The sequence below is a fragment of the Cetorhinus maximus genome, chromosome 23 (genome assembly GCF_964194155.1).
Source record: "Cetorhinus maximus chromosome 23, sCetMax3.hap1.1, whole genome shotgun sequence".
NCBI lineage: Eukaryota > Metazoa > Chordata > Chondrichthyes > Lamniformes > Cetorhinidae > Cetorhinus > Cetorhinus maximus.
In genome coordinates, this window is record NC_135901.1 from 10,452,196 (window position 1) to 10,479,925 (window position 27,730).

General features: G+C 43.5%; 1 protein-coding gene and 2 gene segments (V, D, J or C); all 3 read right to left on the minus strand.

The window, feature by feature from the left end:
- Nucleotides 1–209: 209 nt before the first annotated feature.
- LOC144697795 (Ig gamma chain C region-like) lies at nucleotides 210–6,178 on the minus strand. The segment is given in 5 exon segments: nucleotides 210–242; nucleotides 1,499–1,716; nucleotides 1,807–2,109; nucleotides 4,373–5,077; nucleotides 6,070–6,178. Coding segments are annotated over 5 exon segments (1,368 nt in total).
- Nucleotides 6,179–6,575: 397 nt separating this feature from the next.
- On the minus strand, nucleotides 6,576–20,073 carry LOC144697796 (pancreatic IgW, short secretory form-like). The gene is made up of 4 exons (XM_078569790.1): nucleotides 18,676–20,073; nucleotides 11,053–11,367; nucleotides 8,802–9,107; nucleotides 6,576–6,655 (listed from the first exon to the last, which is right to left on the minus strand). The coding sequence occupies exons 2-4, from the start codon at nucleotides 11,318–11,320 to the stop codon at nucleotides 6,576–6,578; spliced, it is 654 nt and encodes a 217-aa protein (XP_078425916.1). The 5' UTR covers nucleotides 11,321–11,367; nucleotides 18,676–20,073.
- A 538-nt stretch (nucleotides 20,074–20,611) lies between these two features.
- On the minus strand, nucleotides 20,612–21,140 carry LOC144697797 (igW heavy chain V region W26-like). The segment is given in 2 exon segments: nucleotides 20,612–20,982; nucleotides 21,095–21,140. Coding segments are annotated over 2 exon segments (417 nt in total).
- Nucleotides 21,141–27,730: the final 6,590 nt, after the last annotated feature.

A 27,730-nucleotide genomic window follows, 5' to 3' on the forward strand; every position in this document is an offset into this window, starting at 1 on the left:
TGGCTCTTTGTCAATTTCTGTCCGATTACTCTCCAATGCAGAACTTTAGACCTCTGTCCACACTAAAGGTGATATATAAAAGCAGGTTATTGTAGATAAGTCTCTGTGAAGAAAGATGATTAGTTTGCAATGGCAGAGCAAGCCACAAATCAGATGTAGTGACAGAAGGGCCCCTTTGCTGGAGCTCGGGGATAATTTATGCATAACGTTTACATCCCATCTCCAGTTTCATGTCCAAGACACTGGATAAAAAGCAAATGTTTTACCGAGTACTTCATACGTTTTCCCCATTGCCAGCTGTTTCCCAAAAGACCATCGTCACTTGAGATATCCCGCAGCTCACTGCGTGTTCTGAACACCATTGACGCGCACAAACACACATTCACTGTGCAAATCACAACTCTTCTCCCTCTATATAATGAACAGTTAACACTTGGGTGTGATGGGGAGGATGACAATCACTGCACCAGGATCAAATCCTTTCATGAGCTTCGAGAACCAACTCCTCCGGCTACAGTTTCAGATGATGTCCTGGACACAGTGGTGGGATTTTCCAATGGCCATTTGGGTGGCTCGCCACATCTGCCGCGGAGGGACCCACTGCAGCGGGGCCAGAAAATCCCGGCCAGTGTCTAACAAGACCCTATCTTTCATTAACTTGAGATGGGTGAATGGAAGAGTTTATCATTTCTGCTGCCATGGATTCCCATCTAGAACCTACCGGATTGTACAGGACCCAGTAGGAAACCTGCAGCCTGTCTCAGCGGTTTGCCTCAGGACCAACATCATTGAAATGGGACAGCCTTTTTTTACTGGATCAATGCGATTCAATTCACAACCAACCCATCACCGAATTTCACACATTTGTTGACAACATTTATATTGGCATGGATCAGCATCAGAGAAGGTCATGTTACAGTTAATCTGATACAGGAACCTCAGCATACAGCCAGAACAAGAATCAGTCGGACAAGAGCAAGCAGCATTTCCATCCGGAACAGGAAGATTTGTGTTTCCACCTAGAACTGGAAGAGCTGCAGATTTAAGTGTTATACATTTTCACCTCCCCTCCCCTCTATTGGGGAAGTGGGAGCTCCATGCAGCCCCTGGCCTCTGCTCTGTCCTGTCTTCTAAGGATCCTAAAATAACTAGATCATGCAGACACTGACAAGCTGTTTTTCCCTTGTCCAGAACAGTAAAATCAGTGGGTATAACCTCTGTTTGAAGGGGGCAGGATGAACAATCGTTCTTTCTTTACTTGGCCTCTAGATTACTCATCCACCTAGGTAATCACTACATCACATCACCTACATTGTGAGGTTTGAATTTGCCTGGCCCCAAGAGAATTTATATGAGAAGACCATGATGTAAATATTGGAATCAGGCCCAGGACCTTACCTGGGACATTCTTCACCTCCTTCCTAACGTTGATGTTGGAAAGTGGATGAGACACTGTACAGCTGAAGGCTGATCCTGTCCTCCACTCCTCTGTACTCACAGTCAGGTAGTGCCTGACATTGAAAGTCCCTGCCTGTTCCAGAGCGGTGAGTCCAGCGCGGGTGTTGGAGGAGATCAGAGCACCATCTTTCTGCCAGGAGACGTTTATGAGGTCCGGGTAGAATCCAGTGATCACACACTCGAGTGTGGCTGTGCTCTGATTCTTGACCTCTTGGGCTGGTGGAGACAGCAATCTGACCTTGGGACTTTTTGGCTCGACTGGAATAGACAGGCAAAACAAAGAAGCTGTTAAATTCCTTCCCTGAAAGTTAACAAAGTTAGTTATGTAATTTCTGACCTCTCACCCACCTTTTACACTCTTTGCCCGTTTTGAAATGGGTGAGGATGAGGAACCACTTTGAGCAGAGCACACGAACTCCACCCCGCTGTCCCATTCCCCCGCAGTGGTTCGGAGTCGGCTGGTGACGATGTATTGGGTTCCTTCCTCTCTCTGTCGCTGAGTTGCAACCCCTTTACTTCGCTCCTGCCCGTTCACGTTCCAGGTGATGCGGACCTGGCTCGGATCAGAACAGACCACTGTACACAGCAGGGTAGCAGTCTTGTTGATCCAAACCTCTTCAACAGAAGGATTTTGGATAAAAACTGACATTTCTGGGAAGGGGAAAGAGAAAACTTCAGAAGGATTGACATTATTTGGTGTTGGCAGGCTTCAGAATTTTAGGGTGACCTCTCCTATTGATGATGGTGGATAATAGGTCAACACAGAAATGACTTTAAACTGCCGCCTGTTTTAATCTCTTGAGTTGATACTGGGTGAAATACATACCATTTAAATTTGCAGCAAACTGAGCCTTTAGAAAATCTAAGGGTGGCTTAAGCAATGTCTAGCAATTCTTGACTCACATGTTATGATGGAGAAAACATAATCAGAGCACTAAGAACCAGCCATATCCATTTTGAATTTGTTTGCTGTGCCTGTGACCAATAGACCCACAGTGAGGAGTGCAATTGCATTCTGGGACTGAGCAACATTTAGATGTGACGCTGTGAATCAATTGCAAAGTCCAGTTTGTTAAATGGAGTGAGGCAGATGCAGACCGCTTAGCAATAGAAAGAATTGAATAAAGGCTTATTTACTTACAGCCCCTCCACCTCCCCGCTGTTGTATGGTTGATTTGTGACATTGAGCAGATTGAATCAACGAGGTCCCCTTTTTGGAGACAGCCTCGGATTGCCTCCATTTCAAAATTCTTATCCTAGTGTTGACATCTCGCTGGCATTGCCTCTCCATATCTCTGTCACATTTGCCAGCCCAATAACCGTCTGAAAATGCTGCTTTCCACCAACATTAACCGCTTGTACACCCCACACTCCCTTCGCCCTAGCAGTAGCAGCTGTCCATCAGCCATCTAGACCCTGCTCTCTGGAAGTCTGTCCCTGAATCACAATTACATGGCCAGCTCTCTTTCCTCCTTTAAGACACTCCATAAAAACTACCTCTCCCCCCGTCCTCCTTTGGCTCTTTGTCAATTTCTGTCCGATTACTCTCCAATGCAGAACTTTAGACCTCTGTCCACACTAAAGGTGATATATAAAAGCAGGTTATTGTAGATAAGTCTCTGTGAAGAAAGATGATTAGTTTGCAATGGCAGAGCAAGCCACAAATCAGATGTAGTGACAGAAGGGCCCCTTTGCTGGAGCTCGGGGATAATTTATGCATAACGTTTACATCCCATCTCCAGTTTCATGTCCAAGACACTGGATAAAAAGCAAATGTTTTACCGAGTACTTCATACGTTTTCCCCATTGCCAGCTGTTTCCCAAAAGACCATCGTCACTTGAGATATCCCGCAGCTCACTGCGTGTTCTGAACACCATTGACGCGCACAAACACACATTCACTGTGCAAATCACAACTCTTCTCCCTCTATATAATGAACAGTTAACACTTGGGTGTGATGGGGAGGATGACAATCACTGCACCAGGATCAAATCCTTTCATGAGCTTCGAGAACCAACTCCTCCGGCTACAGTTTCAGATGATGTCCTGGACACAGTGGTGGGATTTTCCAATGGCCATTTGGGTGGCTCGCCACATCTGCCACGGAGGGACCCACTGCAGCGGGGCCAGAAAATCCCGGCCAGTGTCTAACAAGACCCTATCTTTCATTAACTTGAGATGGGTGAATGGAAGAGTTTATCATTTCCGCTGCCATGGATTCCCATCTAGAACCTACCGGATTGTACAGGACCCAGTAGGAAACCTGCAGCCTGTCTCAGCGGTTTGCCTCAGGACCAACATCATTGAAATGGGACAGCCTTTTTTTACTGGATCAATGCGATTCAATTCACAACCAACCCATCACCGAATTTCACACATTTGTTGACAACATTTATAATGGCATGGATCAGCATCAGAGAAGGTCATGTTACAGTTAATCTGATACAGGAACCTCAGCATACAGCCAGAACAAGAATCAGTCGGACAAGAGCAAGCAGCATTTCCACCCGGAACAGGAAGATTTGTGTTTCCACCTAGAACTGGAAGAGCTGCAGATTTAAGTGTTATACATTTTCACCTCCCCTCCCCTCTATTGGGGAAGTGGGAGCTCCATGCAGCCCCTGGCCTCTGCTCTGTCCTGTCTTCTAAGGATCCTAAAACAACTAGATCATGCAGACACTGACAAGCTGTTTTTCCCTTGTCCAGAACAGTAAAATCAGTGGGTATAACCTCTGTTTGAAGGGGGCAGGATGAACAATCGTTCTTTCTTTACTTGGCCTCTAGATTACTCATCCACCTAGGTAATCACTACATCACATCACCTACATTGTGAGGTTTGAATTTGCCTGGCCCCAAGAGAATTTATATGAGAAGACCATGATGTAAATATTGGAATCAGGCCCAGGACCTTACCTGGGACATTCTTCACCTCCTTCCTAACGATGATGTTGGAAAGTGGATGAGACACTGTACAGCTGAAGGCTGATCCTGTCCTCCACTCCTCTGTACTCACAGTCAGGTAGTGCCTGACATTGAAAGTCCCTGCCTGTTCCAGAGCGGTGAGTCCAGCGCGGGTGTTGGAGGAGATCGGAGTACCATCTTTCTGCCAGGAGACGTGTAAGAGCTCCGGGTAGAATCCAGTGATCACACACTCGAGTGTGGCTGTGCTCTGATTCTTGACCTCTTGGGCTGGTGGAGGCAGCAGTCTGACCTTGGGACTTTTTGGCTCGACTGGAATAGTTGGGCAAATCAAAGAAGCTGTTAAATTCCTTCCCTGAAGGTTAACAAAGTTAGTTATGTAATTTCTGATCTTTAGCCCACCTTTTACACTCTTTGCCTGTTTTGAAATGGGTGAGGATGAGGAACCACTCCGAGCAGAGCACACAAACTCCACCCCGCTTTCCCATTCCTCCGCAGTGGTTCGGAGTCGGCTAGTGACAATGTTTTGGGTGCCTTCTTCTCTCTCTCGCTGGGTGGTAAAGGTTCTCTCCTTCCCGTCGACAATCCAGGTGATGCGAACCTGGTTTGGATCAGAACAGACCACTGTACACACCAGGGTAGCTGTCTTGTTGATCCAAACCTCTTCCATAGGTGGAATTTGGATAAAGACAGATATTTCTGGGAAGGGGAAAGGATACAAATCAGAAGAATGGGCATTATTTAGTATCAGCCGCTTGTGGCCTTAAACAGGAATCCAGTTTAATGTGTTTCACCTGGAGTTGCTAATCGATCATGCGACACTGCACCTAAATTTTTTAACAAGTTGAACATTAGAAAATCCCAGGGTTGTTTAAAAAATGTCTTTCAATTCTCAGTTTGCAAGTTTTGACTGAGAAAACATCGTAGGACAACCAAGAACCCACTGGATCCCTTTTGAATCTGTCTGCCCTTACTGTGACCAATAGATCCACAGTGAGGACTGCAGTTGAGTTGTGGGGTGAGTGGCTTTTAGATGTGACAATGTTAGCAAAAATGGTTTGTGAAATGGAGTGAAACAGAGAAACAAACTGCTTAGCAAAAGGAACAATTCAGTAAATGCTTTTTCACTGCGTGGGGTTGTGGAATGATTTTTGACATTGAGCACACTGAATGAATGAAGGGCCCATTTCTTTTAGCTGTGGCTCAGTTGGTAGCACGCTCACCTACGAATCAGAACGTTGTGCCAGATCGTGTCCCATAAAACTCAAAGTTGATACTCCACTGCAGTATTGAGGGAGTGCTGCACTGTCAGAGCACTGCCTTTTGGATGAGAATTGAAAATGAGGTGCCGAATGCCGCCTTAGGTAGGCGTAAAAGAAGGACATCAGGGGAGCTCGTTCCAATGCCCTGATCAGTATATATCCCTCACTCAACATCACAAAAACAGGTTCCCTGGTTATTGTCACATTACTCTTTGATGTGTGTAAATTGGCTGCTGTGTTTCCAACTTTACAACAGTGACTACACTTCGAAAGTACTTCATTCACTGTGAGGCATTTTGGCATGTCCTGTGGTCACGAAAGACGACATGTAAATGTAAGCCTTTCTTTACTTTTCTTCCTCTAAGTGGAGCCGGCCCGGATCACATCAGTTTTAAAATTCTTATCCTAATGTTCATGGCTTCACCTCACCTATAACCTTCTCCAGCCCTACAGCCGCCCAGAAACTCTGCACAACTCTAGACACTTGTACATCCTTATCTCCCTTTCCCCCTGCATTGGTGGCCGTGTCTTCAGCCATCTAGGCTCTAATGCCTGGAATTCACTGCCTAAACCTCAGCGACCTGCCACCTCTCCCCTCATTTGAGACGCTCCTTAAACCCTCTCTTTCGCCAAGATTTTGGCCACGAGATCCCCTCCTGGAGGCTCAGCATCAGTTTTGCTTTGGCTTTGGTCCTGTGAAGCACCTTGGGATGTTTTACTACATTAAAGTCTCTATATCAACTCAAGTTATCATTGGTGATCATTCCCTGTCAAAGAAGGTTAGTTTTCATTGGGAGAACAACCCCCATGAATCAGAGGGAATAACAGAAGTCCTCTCTCCCTGCAGGTTGGGGATCATTTCTGCATAACACGTACTTCCCCTTGTTTCATTCCGGAATTTACTGGCCCGGGAAGGGAATGATTGATTGAATTCTTCACATTTTCTCCTTTGTGCTCATCTCCCACGGATCACAATCTCTTCGGATATCCCGCAGCTCATTGCGTGTTCTGTACACTGTTAACACAGAGACACACGCATATACACACGCACATATACACACACACGCACACACACATTCACTGCGTGAATCACAACTGGTTTGATCCACACTAATTGTTCTCTCTCGTAATGTTAACACTTACAGAGAGACTGGATTACTCTATCTGTGTCCATATCAAAACCTGTCATGACACCACATATTAACTCTTCCAGCTGCAGTTTCAACTGATGTTCAGTGTCTGTCTAATAGGACTGTGTCTTTTATTAGGTTATTTATTCTGTTTCTCTCTCTTGCCTTTTAAACAAAATGTTGATTAATTTCCTTCCAGATTGGGATTGCTCAATATATTAATGATTAAGCCCAGATGTTTAACAGTCCCTTTTTCACGTTGCTCTCCCATGATAAAACCTCACAGGGCCGGGAACAGTCCCCTTATCCCTGTAAAATAATAACATTATTGGGCAAGAGGTGTTTAATTCCATTTACCCTTTGTGCGGAATTTTGAAAAAACACTTCCCCGACTTGGATTCCTGTGAACATTGAGCTCCTGTCATTGACTGAGATGAGTATCCAGGTTGGGAGAGTGAAGGGAACTGTTTCTATTTCTGCAACCCAGAATTTCATCTAAAACTGACCAGGCCATTCAGGGCACCAGTTAAATCCTTGTGCGCTGAATCACCAACTTGCCTCAGGATCATTGAAGGGGGCCAACCCGGCCATTTCACTGGATCAATGAGTCCCACTCCAGCACCTCCCGGCCTCTCTGGGTGACAAACAGGCTTCTAATCCTTTCCAACTTGAGTCAGACTTGAGAGACAATGGTCAGTCGGTGGGGTCGGGTCCTTATTCACTCTGACCCAGCGCAGGTCACAAAAAAATGACCATTTAGATCAGGAGTGGATTGTCTGGGGGAACCCAAACTAGGGCTGTAACTTCTCGCAGTATTCACACTTTCATTCAGACAGATACCCTGGGATAGATTTGAACCTGCCTGATTGTAATAAAATTCAATGGCCAATTCCATTCACAAACTCATCACTTTATTTCACATTTTTGTTGGTAGCAGTCATATTGGAGCTGATCACCATTTTTGAGGGTCACATTGAGGTTAGTCTGGTAGAGAAACATCGGCGTACAGCCAGAACAAGAACAAGGAGAACGTGGAACTGGACGACATGCGTTTACACCTGGAATTGGAAGAGTTGCAGATTTAAGCGTTATACATTTTCACCTCCCCTACTCCGTGCTGGGTAAGTGGGAACTCCACACGGCCTCAAAACTCTGCTCAGTCCTGTCTTTGTAGGATCCTAAAGGAACCTGATCAGGTGGGCAATGAAAAGCTGGTTCACCTTGTCTAGAATAGTAAGATCAGGGGAAATGACTTGTGCTTGAAGGGGGAAGGGGGGTGGATTCAATTCAAAATTAATGGAGCAATAGATTGATCAATCTCTGGAACAGGCTCAGGAGACGGTGAAGCAGATCCACGCAATTCCTTCAAATGCAAAATTGGAAAGATTTCCTTCTTAAAACAGCACTTGGGAGGGAGTAGAAAAGGAAAAGTTAGACGACTTGAACCGTGGATGGTATTAGATAGGTTGGTATCAGATGGGATGTATCAGATGGACCATTTCACACCCTGTCCCATTTTCAATTCTAGTCACAGAGAGTCACATTGGATTAGGGTGTAAACAGGCAGCTGACCCAATTCCAGCAGCTTCACTGCTTGCTGCGTTAGGTTAAAGTTACTCCCCTTAAGTGTAGCTTCAATAACAAAACACAAAATACTAAACATTCACCTTTCCCAACAGGGTTGATATTAGCGACAGCAATTCACAGATTGAGGGTGGGCGTTTGCACCTTAAGTTAATACGACAAAAACAGAAAATGCTGGAAAAAACTCAGCAGGTCTGACAGCATCTGTGGGGAGAGAAACTGAGTTAACATTTTGAGCCCAATATGACTCTGAAGAAAGGTCATACAGAGTGAAAACGTTAACTGTTCCTCTCCCCACAGATGCTGTCAGATCTGCTGAGTTTTTCCAGCATTTTCTGTTTTTATTTCAGATTTCCAGCATCGGCAGTATTTTGCTTTTATCTTAAGTTAATACAAGTCTGAATTACTGATGATATATTCATTTCTTCCCCCTCAGACACCACTTACCCTCTTGGTATCTCATGCTGATCCTCTTATTGAAGCTCGAAGGTGTATGGGACACTTCACAGGCATACTCATCCCCTTTCTTCCATTCCGCCACAGGAACAGTCAGGTAAGTGACTGTTTCAAATGTAGCGTCTGTTCCCGGTCGGGAAGGCAGAACAAAACCCGTTTGGTCCACTTGGCCTTTCTTCCAGGAAACCTGTATGCTGTCGGGAGCAAATCCGGATATCATACAGCCCAGGACAGTGGTAGTTTGATTGTAGACAAACTCCGCAGATGGAACAAGGGTGGTGACAATCGGCGCTAGAGCTGTAACACAATTCAATGTTTCAGATTATACTGTTGTTTTGCCACAGGAAAGATGTACTCTATTCCTTCAGCATCTAGAGTAACCGGCACGATGCCAACCCCCATTCATTATCGATTTGACTGGGTTCACTCTGACCCTCCCCTGAAATATTTGCTAATCCTTTCAGTTTTAGATTCCGGCAAATGGGCTGAACCTTTCAAATTTTAGTTCCCGTGTTTCTTACTGCACACGTTCAACTTTTTCTTACTGGTACCTGACAATCTCACCGTGCCGATAACCGGTCTGAGATTGGCACCAATAGGGTAGCATTTCATAAAGTTGTTGCTGACACTTTGGGAATTTCAGACAGAATTTACAATTCTCCATAATAACGGGGACAAGTTTAACCTCAACTCGACATTCCCTCAATAACCTTTGACTCCCTTAATCAAGAATCTATCTTCATCTGCCTTAAAAATATTCATTGACCCTGACTCCACCGCTCTCTGGGTAAGAGAGTTGCAAAGATTCACGACACTATGAGAGAAAAGATTTCTTCTCATCTCCATCTTAAATGGGAGACCCCTTATTTTTAAACTGTTCCCCCAAGTTCAAGTCTCTCCCACAAGGGGAAACGTCCTTTCAGCATGTCAAGTCCCCTCAGGATCTGATATGTTTCAATGAGATCACCTCTCAATTTTCTAAACTCCAATGGATACAGGCCCAGCCTGTCCAACCTATCCTCATGAGATAACGCCCCCATCCCAGGTATCAGTCGAGTGAACCTCCTCTGAACTGCTTCTAATGCATTTAAACCCTTTCCTAAATAAGAAGACCAAAACTGTGCACAGTACCCTCGATGTGGTCCCACCAATGTCCCATACAACTGTAGCAAAACACCCTTACTTTTCTATTCCATTCCCCTTGCAATAAGCAACAACATTCCATTTGCCTTCCTAACCACTTGCTGTGTCTATATTCTAACTTTTCCTGATTCATGTACCAGGACATCCAGATCCCTCTGCACCTCAGAATTGTGCAGTCTCTTTCCATTTAAATAATATGCTGCTTTTCTATTCTTCCTGCGAAAGTAGACAAGTTCACATTTTCCCACATTATACTCCATCTGCCAAATTTTTTCCACTCATTTAACCTATCTATGTCCCTTTGCAGACTCCTTATATCCTCTTCACAACTTACTTTCCTACCTTTCTCTGTGTCATCAACAAATTTAGCAAATATACATTTGGTCCCTTCATCCAAGTCGTTGATATAAATTGTAAATATTTGAGGCCTCAGCACTGATCCCTGCGACACTCTACTCATCACATCTGTTCAACACAAAAAAGACCCATTTGTCCCTATTCTCTGCTTTCTGTTAGCTAACCAATACTCTATCCGTGCTAATATGTTTCCCCCTACGCCAGGAGCTCTTATTTTGCATCATAATCTTTTATGTGGCATCTTGTCAGATGCCTTCTGGAAATCTAAGCACAGCACATCCACAAGTTCCCCTTTATGGATGTTGCTTGTTACTTCCTTATAGAACTCCAATAAATTAGTTAAAAATTATTTCTTTTTCACAAAGCCGTGTTGACTCTGCCTCATTGCATTGAGATTTTCTAAGTGCCCTACTATAACTATTTTAATGCTAGATTCCAACAGTTTCCCTACGATAGATTTTAAACAAACTGGCCTGCAGTTTTCTGCTTTCTGTCTCCTTCCTTTCTTGAATAGAGGAATCACAGTCACTATTTTACAATCTGATGGGACCTCATTGTCCTTCCTTTTGTTACCGCAGTACTGCTGGCATGCAGGGATAAAATATATGGGTCCAAGAATTCATTCAGGTTCTATTGTGCAACAACCTCTTACATTGGTGGCTGATGTTTTCTTGTCCGATTTCATCATCACCCACTCCAACACCAGTACAGCTTTAAATGACAAATAATATCTTGTACTAACCTTTAGGTATCTTGATCTGACGCTCCACCATTTCATTTGACTTGTAACCTGCCTTACAGTGGTAGACTGTATTGGCATTCCAATCCGACGCAGAGACTTTGAGCACGCTGCTCATCGTGTACTTCTTATCATTCCCCTGGACTGCTGCATACTTCTGAATTCCAGTGGTAATGACCCCATTGTTACTGGACCATGTCTGAGTGATGCTCTTAGAATGAAAGTCCTTGATCAGGCAGAGGAGGCTGACCTCATCTTGGTTCGAGTTCATGCCACAGGAAGGGTTGGGGATGTAGACCAATGGTGCAGACTGGGCAACTGAAATGTAAATAGTTTCACACAGATAAGCCTCGTAAATAAACACATACAAATATACGAACTAGGAGCAGGAGTGGGCCTTTTGGCCCTTTGAGCCTGCTCTGCCGTTTGAGAATGGCTGATCTGATTGTGGCCTCAATCTACTTTCCTGTCTACCCTCTTTCACCTTTGACTCCCTTGTTAATCAAGAATCTATCTAACTCAGCCTTGAGAATATTCTATGACCCTGCCTCCATTGCTCTCTAGGGAAGAGAATTCCACATATTCCACATACTATCGACCCTATGAGAGAAATAAAAATCCTCATCTCCATCTTAAATGTGAGACCCGTTATTTTTAAAACATGTTCCCTAGTTCTAGTCTCTCCCACAAGGAAAAACATCCTCTCGGTATCCATGCTGTCAAGTCCCCTCCGCATCTGTTATGTTCCATTCAGGATGTTGGATGCAACTGGAGAGCTTTTCTTGTAAGTCAAACCAGCCATTTCCAAAACCAATTCCAAATGACAGATGAGAAAAGGAGGACAGTGCAAAGGTCAGCATTGGGTAAGTTTAAACTAAATCGCCGGGCGGTGAATCTGATGGAGTGTGTGAGTTGTCGGTTTTATACCCATCCCAATATTATTCTCACCAATTCCAATGGACTGTCATATAGAGCAAGGTGTAAAACCGGTGTTTCACCCAAACCAGTCAGTTCCTCAGTGACAGGTTAAGCTAAAAGGTTTGTTCGAAAACCAAGAATACATAAGAGTCCTACACAGCAGGAAGACCATCTTCAGATGAGCAGACTTAAAACTAGAAACAAAAGCGGGAATCCAGAATTTGCAGTCAAGGGAATAGCAGAATAACTAAATATTTACTTTACATGAAAGTTTGTTCAAGAGAAAGAGATATACCATTAGGGATGGGCAACAAATGCTGCCCTTGCCAGTGATGCCCACATCCCATGAAAGAATAAAGAAAAAGTTGTTGAATTCCTGTTCTCAAATAGAAGGCAGAAAACTCGTAAATAACAATGGACATGATTTAACAAAATAATTAATATTTGCAACTGAATTGTTAAACATGCTTTTCATAGCAATTTTGATGGCTTCACAAGAAATTTTGCAGTATTGGGCTAATGCACATGATTCGCAGGGATAGAAGTGAGGGCAGAAGAGAGAAATTGTCTCTCTTCTTTATCCCTTCTAGATTACTCAGGCTAAAACAGACAGTGCCAGACCAGCAAATTGCTGATCTAATTCTGGCCTCTGGTGATGCAGCTTCTGTTAAATAGCCACAAAAACCAATCCGTGCCATAAGTAAAGTGTTCCAGAAAAGAAACCATTAGGTATGGTGCCAGACAGACAATCTGGGAACACAGAGTATCCACTGATGGGTTCTTGGGTTGGAAATGGCTTGTGGAATTTTAATGCACGGTCTTAGGAATCTTGCTATTTTACATTGACATGAATGTCTTAGGAATATAGGAGTTACTGGACCAAAAGATCCAACGAGATGACCTTCCACCATCCTGTTAGATTTGATATGAGCATCAAGTTGTGGACCAATCATAGCATTCAATCTCTATTGATTATTCCACAACAGATCAAGGCACGAGATGGAGAAACCCCAGTGATGGAGACCTTTGGGAACCATAGGCCCAGAGTCACCTGTTCCTGCTAAGCATGCTGCACTCACCACATGTCATGTCTCTAATTGTTGATATACCATCTCCCAAAATGTTATTCTCTGGAGAAAGGTATTCCAAAACAATCACGACAAATTTGCCTATTTTATAAAAATGAAGACAGTGTGAATGAAAAAAAGAGCTAAATTCAGGAAGATTTGAACGTGTTAATGAGTTACCCGAGGCTGACACTGGGGTGTTTTACAGACGCTGAGAGTCTCAGGGGTTTATCAAAGTTATCCCCAGATCCATTTCTTGATCACCAGATCACAACACTGTTTGATCCGCTCAGCATCAAGCTGAAGTATTGCACTAAAGAGAAGAATGATGAACTTGGCTGCATCAGCAGAGAGCTTATATTGGGGGTGAAACTAGTCTGGTGTGATTGTGTAAATCAGCTGAGAGTGAATCATCAGCCTGGGTTACACACTGTCCCATTCTCTTTCCTATTATAGTCAGTGGGATAGAAAATCTGGGCATCTGTAAAACAAGCAAGTGATTTACTGTCACCTGGTTTGTGCTACAGTCGCGACTAAATTCACCCCTATTGCATCTTTGGTGGTTGGTGAAACCTCACCTAGAAGTCTGTGTGCAATTCTGGATCACCCAATAATGACAAAGGACACTCTGGTGCACGGGAGTGTATGGTGATGCAGATCCAGGATGGTTCAGAGTTTCAGGAAGTTTAATGAGGGGGAAGGATGAAGCAGCCTGGTGTTATTTTCTGTGGCAGACATGAGCAGGATAATGGCCACTTTGGGCACTGGTGTAACACAGGTGCTAGGTGTTCACGGGGCTGAGGCTCATCCTCTGCTCAGAGTCAGAATGTTGTGGGTTCAAGCCCCTCTTTGGACACTTGAGCACAAAATCTGGGCTAATATTCTAGTGCATTACTGAGGAAGTGCTGACATTAAACTGACTCCTCGATGTCCTGACCAACATTTATCCCTCAACCAACATCATCAAAAACAGTTTATCTGGTCGATATCTCATTGTTGTTCCTGGGGTCCAGGTGAGGACAAATTAGCCGATGTATTCACTACATCACAACACTGACAACACTTCAAAAGTACTTCATTGGCTGTGAAATGCTCAGGGACATCCTGAGGTTATGAAAGGCGCTATATAAGTGCAAGTGCTCTCTGTCACATCTACTTTTAATAATTGACAATTAATATTGGCTAATATAACAGAGAGCTTTGATAACTACATAGGATTACATCGAATATATGGCACAGAAACAGACCATTCGGCCCAACTGGTCGATGCTGGTTCCACTCGAGCCTCCTCCCATCTTTCCCTGTATAAATCTACCATTGTAACCCTCTATTCCCTTCTCATTCATATCTTTGTCTGGCTTCTCCTTAAATGTATCGATACTGTTTGCTTCAGCCGCTCCCTGTGGTAGTGAGTTCCACATTCTCATCACTCTCTGGGCAAAGGAGTTTCTCCTGAATTCCTGATTGGATTTCGAGATGATGATCCTATGCTGACGGTCTCTAGTTATGCACTTCCCCACAAGAGGAAACATTCTCTCTGTATCCCCTCTATCAAAACCTTTCATCGTTTTAAAGACCTCTATTAGGTCCCCACCCCATCAGTTTTCTCAGAATCACAGAATTGTTGTGCTGTAGAAGGAGGCCATTCTCTCTGAGCATTTTAACTTAGTACCAATCTCCTGTCTTTTCCCTGTAACTCTCTTTTCAAAAGAGTAGATACCCAGCCAGTCAATCTTTTCCTGATATGTACACAGACTCTATTCTGGTATTAGCCCTGTAAAGCCTCTCTGCCCCCTTTCCAATACCTTGCAATCCTTTCTTATAATATGGCATCAGAACTGCACACAATACTTGTGGTCTAAGGTTCGATACTGGTTTCGCACAACTTCCCTACTTTTCAACTCTATCCTGCTTGAAATAAAGTGCTAGTGCTTGTTTGCTTTTTATTTATGGTCTTACTAAACTGTGGCCAAAATTTAGTGGCTGCTGTATTTGTATTTCGAAATCCCTTTGTCCCTCTACCTCAAACTGACTTGTACTCAGTTGGGTTATAAAGGATGATGTGGAATTGGTGCAGTGCTTCCTTAGAGACCGAACTAAAAACTAGCAGTTCATTTGAAAAGTAAAGCTCAATAATACATCAGAAATGTTAATTTATTCAGAATTAAACCAGACTTTAATCACTGACATCCCAATTAAGAAAAAATTATTCAGGTATTGAGCGTCCCAAAATGTTGAAATTCAGAATATCTTTCTTTCAGGTAGATTATACTTGGCATGCAGACAATCAGAGTTTGGACATACCTCTCATTTGCTTTGAGTTTTTTAATCAAACTGCAAAGGTTTGCTTCAAATGAAGCAAAATATACGGATCTCGAAGTAACTAACCTGTGACTATTTGATGGGGACAGTTTAGACTAGAGGAAGCTTTACTGTGTAACTAACCCCATGCTGTCCCTGCCCTGGGAGTGTTTGATGGGGACAGTGTAGAGGGAGCATTACTCTGTATCTAATTCCATGCTGTCCCTGCCCTGGGAGTGTTTCATGGGGACAGTGTAGAGGGAGTATTACTTTGTATCCAACCTAAACAATTAATCCCGAAGCATTTTACATGTCCACTGAAGCAAATACATTAAAGTGGAATGGGCCTCATACAGTACATTCCGGTACAGCACCGACATCCCACTGCAGCCCTCCCTGCTCACACTGAACTAATCCTTTCAACATCTTTCCAGGCCTGCCCAAGCTTTTCCCCGATTAATAGATGGTCGGACTGTTCTACTGGATTTGTCGGACCCAGGGAGAGAAAGAGAACAATCTCCTTCCTTTCTTCCTCTTTCCTTCCCTCTTTCTTATCTTTCATCCTTCAGTTTCTTTCCTTTTTGGCCTTATGTTCTCTTCTCCTTTATTATTTCTTAACCTCTTTCTTTATTCTTTCTCTCTCTCTCTCTCTCTCTCTCTCCCCCCACCTCTCTGCTGTGGGAAAAAGGAAGGAAGGGGAACCCAGTGAGTAAATTCAGGCAAGATGCTGAACAATAAGTAACATTCACGCCACACAGGTGCCAGGCAATGACCATCTCCAACAAGAGAGAATCTACCCTCGCCCCTTGACATTCAATGGCATTACTGTTGCTGAATCCCCCACTACCAACAACCTGGGAGTTACCATTGACCAGAAACTGAACTAGAACATACTGTGGCTACAAGAGCAAATTAGAGGCTGGGAATTCGGTGGCGAGTAACTCACCTCCAGATTTTCCAAAACCTATCCACCATCTGCAAGGCACAAGTCAGGAGTGTGATGGAGTACTCTCCGCTTGCCTGGATGAGCGCAGCTCCCACAACACTCAAGAAGCTTGACACCGTTCAGGACAAAGCAGCCCCGCTAGATTGGCACCTCATCCACAAACATTCACTTCCTCCCCCACCGACGCACAGTAGCAGCAGTATGTGTACCATCTACAAGATGCTCTGCAGGAATTCACCAAAGCTCCTTCAACAGCACCTTCCAAACCCACGACCACTACCATCTAGAAGGACAAGGGCAGCAGACACATGGGAACACCACCACCTGGACGTTCCCCTCCGAGCCCCTCACCATCCTGACTTGGAAATATATCGGCCATTCCTTCGCTGTTGCTGGGTCAAAATCCTGGAACTCCCTCCCTAACAGCATTGTGGGTGTACCTACACCACATGGACTGCAGCGCTTCAAGAAACCAACTCAACACCACTACCTCAAGGGGCAATTAGGGATGGGCAATAAATGCTGACCCAGCCAGCGAAGCCTACATCCCATAAATGAATGAAAAAAGATAACCACTGCAAAAAAGCTATGTCTAAAATCATCTGGGCGCAAGAAATGTTTGACTGTCCAGTTTTCAACATCTTTCTGGGAAAGAAGAATGTGAATTGGAATCGCACAGACCGAGGTATTTTATTCCAGTTAAATTAACCCCTCGCTTAGTATTTGTGCTCAGTGATGTTAGAATCAAACACTCCAGGCTAGAAATTCATCTCGAGCTGTGACACTAAATGGGTGGTTATCGGACCACCCACTAGTTATACACAGAGCCTGTTATTCAGTTCCATTTCAGTCAGTGGAATTAAATATCAGGCACTGGGTTTAACAGGCGGCCGCTCTGATACCGCCGGTTTCACACCACCACCCGAGACGAATTTCCACCCCACTGAATCCATGTAGACATACGAGGTGGAATGAAATTCTACCGTGCGCTTTTTATAAAATTCAGTTGTTTGGGTAAAGCTCCTGTGAGGGACATATTGAAATCATCATTGTCCTTTTCATGTTAATTGAGTAAATGATGCAATTGAAACACACAAATTTCAATCAGATGCAGAAAAATTAGTATAAATAGATCCTGGGAGAATTTACCATTCCCAGAAATATTCAGAGAAATGCAATTCCCTTCACAAAACCTTGGCTCTCCCACCCTGGCAGGTTTAAAGCCACCACTGAAACTCCTTTACCTCGAATGGATCATAAACCTGCCCCTGAAAAAGGATCTTGTTTCCCTCAAGTTGAACTTTAATTTGGGAAACTGTCTCCATCAAAAAGGAGCGATCAGAACCCCCTGAATATTAAACACTTGTTCCACTAACATTGCAACAAGAAATATTTTCCCTGTCCATTGGATTTATAGTCAGGGTGATATTTAATTGTTGAGTTAATATATGTCCATGAAATTCCATTGTTTTAATCCAATAATTGTAAACATTGAAACAGTGATGAGAAAAATATGATATCAATAAATTAATAACTAACAGTTATTGTCCCAAGAACAATTTGAGCCACACAGAAACCCTTCCAGTTCTCAACCCTTCAGTGTGGGTTCAGTTGGAGCTGAGGTTTCGAGGCGACAGATGATTTAAACTCTCTATTGAGAGCTCGTACATCACCGATCGTTAAACAATTATTATTAAAGCACAAATCAAATCCTGTCTCAATGAGACGTAATCCTATTCCACATGCAGTCTGTTCCCTGTCTGCCTGGACATTTCACTGGTTTATGCTACAAGCTTGTTGGGATGAGGCATTTTTAATAAACACAAATCCGTATTTCTCACTCTGTGTAAACCATTTTCCCTCCGTGATCACTAGCTTATCAAGTGAAATACGGAACTTATTCTTTTTACACCTAAAAACTGTTTCAGCAAATAAAATTTTTATCAACTGTGACACCAAATATTAAATCACAACACAATTGGATGATGTGTTTTAACTCAGATTACAACAAAATCCTAAACTGCTTGCAAATATCCTAAAGTCCAAAATCACCAAACCTGCCCCAACATAACAAGAGTCCTGAAAACTATAATCTGGATCATGTAGAACATATTACGCAGATGCTGGAAGCTTTATTACATTCCAAGAATCAATTCTACAGTGTTAAATCTTAACACTTGAGAGTAAATCCAGTTATCAGATTTCAGCTCCAAATACTGGGTATATTCTTGACTCTACAGAAATCCAACTCTCTCAGGCAGGATCATGTAATTGTGCTAAATATCTCACTGATTTCAGGTGAATCATACATTGCATTTGAATTACCAAATTCACAAAAAACAAAAATTAAAGAAAATAAATATTAGATAAGGAAGGAATTGAGATGTTTCTTACCTGAAGTCACTTCCAGGAAGGTTCCGGTGCCCCAGTAATCACTGTGCTCCGTCTCCTCATTCACCCAATACAATAATTGAACTTGTCCACGATATGTAATAATCTCAGGGTAATGTAAACATAAACCGTGTTTTAACCTGGAACAGCGTTTCCTGTATTTTAATCTGAAATTCCACCCTAAACCTGTTACAAATGTCTGAATAAATGAAGTATTTTTGCAGTTTTCTTTTCTGCGGACACCAGCTCCTGCACATTACCAACAAACAAAATCGCCTCTTTTTTGTGTTTTATGTTCCCTGAAATCGACATTTTCCTCCAACAATCCAAGTCAGTGTTTAAATATTTCAGTCTGGGAAACACAAGTGTGGAATCCATGGATACAGACTCTGATACACATGGTCATTTGTGGCGGGGGAGTTTGTGTCAAGCTCTCTACTGCTGTGGTTCCATATCACAGTGCTTCACCCCAGATCATAAACCATGGGTATAAGATCCAACCTGAAACAAAATGTCCCAAACAAGCAGCCAATAGTTTTATTAACTCCTCAGTCTGTATCCGTGTGTCTCCCACGCACCAGGTGTCAAACTCAGGGTTTTCCAGGACTTTACAGGTAGATGAGATAATCCACAAGGAGTTTCCATTGTTCTTCATCTTCTCTCTGTTACTCACTGTTCTTTCACCTTTCAAATAATATCTTCAAAGAAAGTTGTTCACACAGCCAGATTATTTAATCGGGATCTGATTTATATCCACGGATCAGGACCAAGGTCGGTGATATTGCCCGAAGGGTTCAGTTTAAATAGTTTTCCTGTGACAGGTTTTTGAATGGAGGGATCCCCCATCTCTCTCACTGTGTCACTCCAGTATAGACACTGTGATCCACACCCGTACATTAACCTCCTCCCCTTTCACTGTCACTGAGCCCAGTCACTTCACATTTAAACCACACTGACACTGCTACAAGTGAGCAATCCTGCTCTCGGATTCACACTGACGATGGTTTGGGATGTGATGTTTCAGTGGTTCTGTTACTGGATCAGTGATCTGAAGGCTTGGTCTTAATGATCCAGGGAATCCCGAGTTCAATCCCTCTGTGGGAATCTGGGAATTTTGCTTTAAAAATCTGGGGAAAATGCTGGGATCAGTAAAAGTGACCATGAATCTGTTGAATTGTCATAGAATAACCCAACTGGTTCACTCTTGTCCTGAATGAAAGGAAATCCGGTCTGGTCTATAGGTGACTCCAGTCCCACACTCAATGTGGTTGACTCTTACCTGCCCTCTGAAGGGGTCAGTGAGGCTCTCAGTTACCATCACCTTCTCAGGGTAACGAGGGATGGGGAACAAATGTCAGACTTGACAGTGACCTCTTCACCCTACAGCTGTTACTCACTCTTGTTTCTGTCTTTCAAATAACATCTTCAATGAAAGTTGTTCACACAGCCAGATTATGTAATCGGGATCTGATTTATATCCACGAATCAGGACCAAGGTCGGTGGTATCGCCCAAAGGATCCAGTTTAAATAGTTTTCCTGTGACAGGTTTTTGAATGGAGGGATCCCCCATCTCTCTCACTGTGCCACGTAGTATAGACACTGTGATCCACACCCGTACATTAACCTCCTCCCCTTTCACTGTCACTGAGCCCAGTCACTTCACATTTAAACCACACTGACACTGCTACAAGTGAGCAATCCTGCTCTCGGATTCACACTGACGATGGTTTGGGATGTGATGTTTCAGTTTATAGAGATTTTTTTAAACGTGTCCCGAGCCCGAGTTTCTGTCGGCTCCCAGGTTTCCCATCACATCTCCAGCCCAGGAATCCCCAGCGAAAAGTCCATTCCCATTTCCAGGGACGGCAGATCCCAACACAATAAGGATGAGAATAAAGCTGTGCTGATAACTGAGGGTGAGCGATCATTCCTCCCCTTTCACTCATTCCCCTGACTGCAGATTCTCTCACTGAGTTTTTGTACCAGCCCAGCCCTGCTTCCTCTCACTGTGTTTCTCGCACAGTAATAGATGGCGGTGTCGTCCACTCTCAGATTAGGAATCTCAATGGAGGTTGTGGAAGATTCAGTTGAAAACGTAATTCGACCCTGAATTCCAGGCGCGTAGTAAGTGGTTTCTCCTCGCTTGTAAGCAAGTAACCATTCCAGCCCTTTTCCGGGGACCTGTTTCACCCAGTGCATGTAGTAGCTGTTGATATCGTACCCACTCACTGTACAGGACAGTCTGAGAGACTCCCCCAGCTTTTTCACAACTGACTCAGGCTGGGTCAGCACGATAGCGGACCGGACACCTGTTAATAAAAGAGAAAAAGAAGTTAATAAACCCATTGGATAAACAGAGGGTCAAAGAATCTCTGAATAAGCAGCCGCACTGTGTGGGGATAAAGCCATGGGACCTCTCACCTGTCAGACAGAGCAGAAGGACACAGAGATAAGAAGCAAACCCCATCGCCCTGTGTTTTCAGACACAGACTGAGCCACTCCAGAAATCGGCTGCTTCAGGGCGCCTTTGTTTGGAGCCGGAGTCAGTGCTGTTTAAATAGGGAAGTGGAGTGAGTGAGGGTCCCACAGTTTAAACAGCAGCCCCACCCACTGAAACCAGAAGCTCAGCTTCCTGTCCCCGCCTCCAGCACAGATTTCAATTCTCTACAAGTTATTTATTTATACAACAGGTGGAGGATCAGCAACAATAGTAAGATTTAAGATTTGTCCTGTTTATTTATTTCAAAGTTAAGCAGTTTGTGTGCAGCAGATAAATTGAGACGCCAGTCACTGCAAAACTCCCTGAGAGAGGGGGGACTGACAGACACCAGTCAGTGTACAGATATCTCCCTAAGAGAGGAGGACTGAGAGACACCAGACAGTATACAAATATCTTTCTTTATTCACAGTATGTGGGCTTCGCTGGCTGGGCCAGTATTCATTGCCCTCCGTCGTTGCCCTTGAGTGCTGAGCTGCCTTCTTGAACCACTGCAGTCCACACAGTGCTGTCAGAGTGGCTTGCGAGGTCATTTCAGGGTCAACCACATTGCTGTGGGTCTGGAGTCACATGTAGGCCAGAAGTAGGCAGGTAAGTGAACCAGATGGGTTTTTATGAAGATCAACAATGGTTTTCATGGTCAATTACCACCCCATCAGTCTACTCTCGATTATCAGTAAAGTAATGGAAGGGGTCATTATCAGTGCTATCAAGCGGCACTTACTTAGCAATAACCTGCTCACTGATGCCCAATTTGGGCTCCACCAGGGCCACTCAGCTCCTGACCTTGTTACAGCCTTCGTTCAAACATGGACAAAAAAGCTGAACTCCCGAGGTGAGGTGAGAGTGACTGCCCTTGACATCAAGGCCGCATTTGACCGAGTGTGGCATCAAGGAGCCCTAGCAAAACTGGAGTCACTGGGAATCAGGGGGAAAACTCTCCACTGGTTGGGGTCATACCTAGCAGAAAGGAAGATGGTTGTGGTTGTTGGAGGCCAATCATCTCAGTCTCAGAACATCACTGCAGGAGTTCCTCAGGGTAGTGTCCTCAGCCCAACCATCTCCAGTTGCTTCATCAATGACCTTCCTTCCATCATAAAGTCAGAAGTGGGGATGTTCGCTGATTATTACACAATGTTCAGCACCATTCATGACTCCTCAGATACTGAAGCAGTCCATGTCCAAATGCAGCAAGACCAGGACAGCATTCAGGCTTGGGCTGATAAGTGGCAACTAACATTCATGCCACACAAATGCCAGGCAATGACCATCTCCAACAAGACAGAATCTAACCATTGCCCCTTGATGTTCAATGGCATTACCATCACTGAACCCCCCCACTATCAACATCCTGGGGGTTATCATTGACCAGAAACTGAACTGGACCAGCCATATAAATACTGTGGCTACAAGAGCAGGTCAGAGGCTGGGAATCCTGTGGTGAGTAACTCACCTCCTGACTCCCCAATCCACCATCTACAAGGCACAAGTCAGGAGTGTGATGGAATACTCCCCACTTGCCTGGATGAGTGCAGCTCCCACAACAATCAAGAAGCTCAGCACCATCCAGGACAAAGCAGCCCCTTTGATGGGCACCCCATCCACAAACATTCACTCCCTCCACCACCGACGCACAGTGGCAGCAGTGTGTGTACCATCTACAAGATGCGCTGCAGCACCTCACCAAGGCTCCTTCGACAGCACCTTCCAAACCCACGACCACTACCATCTAGAAGGACAAGGGCAGCAGGCACATGGGAACATCACCACCTGGAAGTTCCCCTCCGAGTCAACTCACCACCCTGACTTGGAAATATATCGGCCGTTCCTTCACTGTCGCTGGTTCAAAATCCTGGAACTCCCTCCCTAACAGCACTGTGGGTGTACCTACACCACAGTGACTGCAGCAGTTCAAGAAGGCAGCTCACCACCACCTTCTCAAGGGCAACTAGGGATGGGCAATAAATGCTGGCTGAGCCAGTGAAGCCCACATACCGTGACTGAATTAAAAAAAACTATTGTGTTAAATAGTCAGTCTGAGAGGGGCAGGCCTTTGGATGCAGAGTTTTGAGGAACAGAACACAGACACCAAGAGAGGATTTTGGAAACAGAAGGTTCCTCAGTCTGCTGGGCAACCAAATGATGCTAGAAACACAGTTCTGAGCACCAGACCTCAGGGAAAATGTGAATACCTCAGAAAGTGTACAGAGGAGATTTTTACCAGGATGTTAACAGGGATGAGGGATTTCAGAGGATTTCAGGAGAAGTGTGAAATGCTGGGACTGTTCTCTTTGGAAGCTCCGGAATTGCCTCCTTAAACCTCTCCACCTCTCTCCCTTCCTTTAAGACACTTTTCCTAACATCACTCTTTGAACAAGCATTTGGTCGTCTACACTAATATCTCCTTAAGTGGCTTGGTGTTAAATTTTGTTTTATTATGCTCCTGTGGAGCACTGTGGGATGTTTTACAATGTTAAAGGTGCTGTATAAATACAAGTTGTTGTTGTTGTTGGAACAGAGAAGGTCAGAAGTAACCTTATCGACAGTGTGCAGTTTTGTAAAAGGTTACCGGTGCCCCCCTCTCCAGTGCTTACAAGCGGTTCTTGGACAATCAGATTTATAAAGAACAAAAGTAGACAGACACAGGGTTTGGCTCAACCATAAACTTGTTGTTTTATTTTACCCACTAATATCCCCAGTACAGATACCTCTATAATTCGTTGAAATGATACAGAAAACCCCTCCAAAAAAATAAACAGCCTGTCCCCAGTACAAAAGGCCCTGGGGTCTGACTGACAGACCCCGAGCTCACAAAAGATAAACAGACCTTCTACAAAATAAAAGCAGAATAAAACTCTGAAGAAGAGTCATGCGGACTCGAAACGTTAACTCTGTTTCTGTCTCCACAGATCCTGTCAGGCCTGCTGAGTATTCCCAGCATTTTCTGTTTTTAATTCAACGTTCTACAAAAGTTCCCCAAACTTGATGCAAATACCCCAGTTCAAATCCTCCTGCGGCTAGCTGAAATGAGCACCTTCAATTCCCAGCTGATTCATCCTGTGTGTTGACCACTGTCCCCCTTGAGCCACAATGAAGTCACTGCGACTTGTTAAAATCTGACAAAATACAGACAAGAATATTACACCTTTGTCCCAAAGCCTTACAAATCCTCAGACCAATATCACAACCATTTTACTGACACACTTACAATCCCCAACACGGCTGGTCTATCTAATGTTGATTGTTGGTCTTGAGTCAAGATGATCAGTCCTGACCCTTCTTCCACCTGCAGCCCCCAACTCCAATATGATCTTTTTTTTATAATGATTCAACTCAAACATATTCTCTGTTGTTCATGCTGCTCCAATGTCTGGTAATTAACACCACCTTAGTTTATTTCACGCAAAGTCCTGATGAATATGATCAGCTCATGTTGGTTAAAACAATACAGTCATTCCATAGAAAAATAGCCCAGATGAATATGATCAGCTCTCATACTGTTTAAACAATTCTCCTGCTGTTTTGAAGCAGTACAGTAACAGCACCTAGATTAATGAAGGTTAGAATGACCCACTCCTCTCCTTGAGAGGAATCACTCATAGTTACAATGGCCAGATTCCAGTATCGTTGTCTACGATGCCGGCCTTAGTTATGTTACAATTCCTCAATTATATTATGTGGATGGGGTGTTCCTTGTACCATCGTATAGGGTAATCAGTCTCTTAATCGCATGAGCCAATGGCAGGTAATAGCATTTCCCTGGTACTATTGTCCCAAGATAGCAACCAGTCAATGTCTGAATCCTGTTGATGAGCCACTATCTTTTACGAAATGTCCGAATTAGCCGCTTGCTGCCCAGCCTTGTGCTGTTGGCTGCAGCTTGGGTTTTGTATGTTATAGTTCAAAACATGAGGTCAAAACATGTCCATGGGTTTGGATTTTTCTATTCCATAAATTTCCCAGTAGGAGGGACTTCCAATCCTGCAGTTTTGATAGGATAGATAGAGACAAACTATTCCCTTCAGTGAGTGGGTCAATAACATGACTTAAAATCATTGGCAAAAGATCGAGAAGGGAGGTGAGGAGAATTGTTTTCACTCGGAGAGTTGTTGGGATCTGGAAAACTCTAACTGATAAGATGGTGAAAGCTGATTCCATCAATAATTTTCAAAGCGAGTTAGACAGCTACCTGAGGAGGAAAAACTTAGAGGGTTACAGACAAAAAGCAGGAGTGTGGGACTAAGCACGACTGCTCTTTCACAGAGCCAGCACAGGCACAATGGGCTGAGTGGCCTCCTTCTGTGCTGTAAGGTTTTATGATTCTACGAGTCCAACTTACCAGATTGAGCCAAATCTTCTGATGGTAACCTGAATTTACAGAGCTCCTTTCACAAACTCAGGACATCCCAAAGTATATTACAACTAATGAAGTACTTTTTGAAGTGTCATCACTGTTGCAATGTAGGAAAGGCAGGAGACAAATTGTGCACAGCAAAATCCCACAAACAACAATGGGATGAAATGACCAAATAATTTTAATGATAAATTGGGAAAATAAATTGAAAAATATGACGGTGAATAAGCAATGGCAAACATTTCAAGAATTAATTCAAATTTGCAACGTATATACATTCCATTAAAGAATAAAAACACCCATGGAGAAAGAATTCCTACAAGGGAAGTTGAGGATGGTATGAGATTAATGGAAGAGGCTTATAATGTTAGAATAGTAAGCCTGAGGATTGGGTGGATTTTAATATTCAGGAAATTAATTGATAAAGAAAGAGAAAATAGAATAGGGCAGGAAACTAGAAAAAGACATCAAATCAGATTCTAAAAGTTTCTGTAGTAATATGTGTAGTTCTGGACAATTTACCCATGGAAGGATACACTTATCTTGACGGAAGTGCAGCAAAGTTTCATTAGACTGGTTCCTGGGACAAAGGGATTGCCCTATCAGGAGAGAATGACTCGAAAAATGAGAGGTAATCTCATTGAAGCATGTAAAATTCTTAAAGTGCTTTGTAGGTTGGCCATTGAGAGGAAGTGTTTCCTCCTGACTGAAGAGTCCAGAACACAGGATCACAGTTCAGAATGAGGGATCGGTCATTCAGGACTGGGGAGTTGTTATGACGTGGCAGATGATAAGTGCCAGGCAGATCAAACCCACAAGGGAAACTTGATCACGCGATCACAACTGTTTTGCAATTTGTATTTTACTTTGAAATGCTTGCCCTGAATTCAGAGGTAATAAGACTACCATGACTTCAGACGTTTTTAGAAAACTAAATTATACACTTCTTAACAAATGAAAAGATTTCAAGCACATACATAGGTCTACAAATTACTTCTATAATAACTCCTAAAACCCCTAATTAACCTGTTAAGGCAACGGTAAAAACAAATAGATTTAAACAGACCCAGGCAAAGCCACACAATACCCTGGACAGTCAAATTCAAAGTCAGTTTTCTCAGCTTTGGTTCCTGTAGACAGCAACTTGATGGACAGAGACTGGAGGCTTTTCATACTTGTTAGCTCTTAGAATGTCTTCTCCCTGACACATAACTTCACCACCTTTCTACATGTTTCTCCCTTTTTAATGCAAATTCCATTGTTCAGATATGTCTTTGGAACTTTACCTTTCTCATAATATAAATCTTTTCATAGAGCTCATTTTATCAGTAACCTTTGGGAAAAATAAACACTTAGCTTAGCTTCTTCTGGCTAGGTGTAGCATTCTACCATCTTTTTGAAATTCAAACTACCCGAATTTATCTATCAATGGAAATTTTCTTCACGCCTCACATTCTAAAACTTCAGCCTTGTTTCGGTATTTAGCATTTCAAACTTAGCTTCTTTTTGTTGACTCAAAATCCTCCAGACCAGCTGCCTCCAATTCAATTAAATCCCGCACACACAGACACACACAGGAAAACTATCCAAACCCCATTATGAACCTACTTTTACAATAAATCACGATAATGTTATGAGAATTATTATACTTTCATGACAGAAGTGGTGAAATCGCCTCACTCATAGGGTTGTGGATCTTTGGAATTCTCTACCTCGGGGGCCATTGATGCTCAGTCATTGAGGCTATTCAAGGGATGGATCAATATATTTTTGTGTATTCAGGGCATGAAGGAATATGGGGATAATGTGGGAAGGTGGGGTTAAGGTTAAAGGTCAGCCCTGATCATATTGAATGACAGAGCAAGTTCAAGGGTCCAAATGGCCTAACCCTGGTAGATTTATATGAGGAAAAATGTGAGGAGCTCCAGTGGAATATAAATACTGGTATGGATTGGTTGGGCCGAATGGCCTGTTTATGTGTTGTGTATCCTGTATAATCCCATGTAAGATGAGCAAACTGCTGAATGGGATTGCTGACACTAAATCTGAGAAGGGATCTATGGCAGATCTAGATTATTACAAAGGGTATGTGATAGAGGTGTTCACAATAAGAAAATGAATTAGTACGTTATCTGCAGCAATAACAGCACCGGATTTCCGTGTATCACACCCACACCAGTAACACTGTCTAAAGTATTAGTACTGT

Excerpts from the sequence above, each read along its gene's own strand:
- LOC144697796 (XM_078569790.1), bottom strand. The coding sequence starts at position 11,320 with ATGAACTCGAACCAAGATGAGGTCAGCCTCCTCTGCCTGATCAAGGAC. Across the intron at positions 9,108-11,052 it reads TCAGATCAAGATACCTAAAG|CTCTAGCGCCGATTGTCACC; the intron begins GTTAGTACAAGA and ends ATTGTGTTACAG. Across the intron at positions 6,656-8,801 it reads CAGCATGAGATACCAAGAGG|TGTACAGAACACGCAATGAG; the intron begins GTAAGTGGTGTC and ends CTGTGTTAACAG.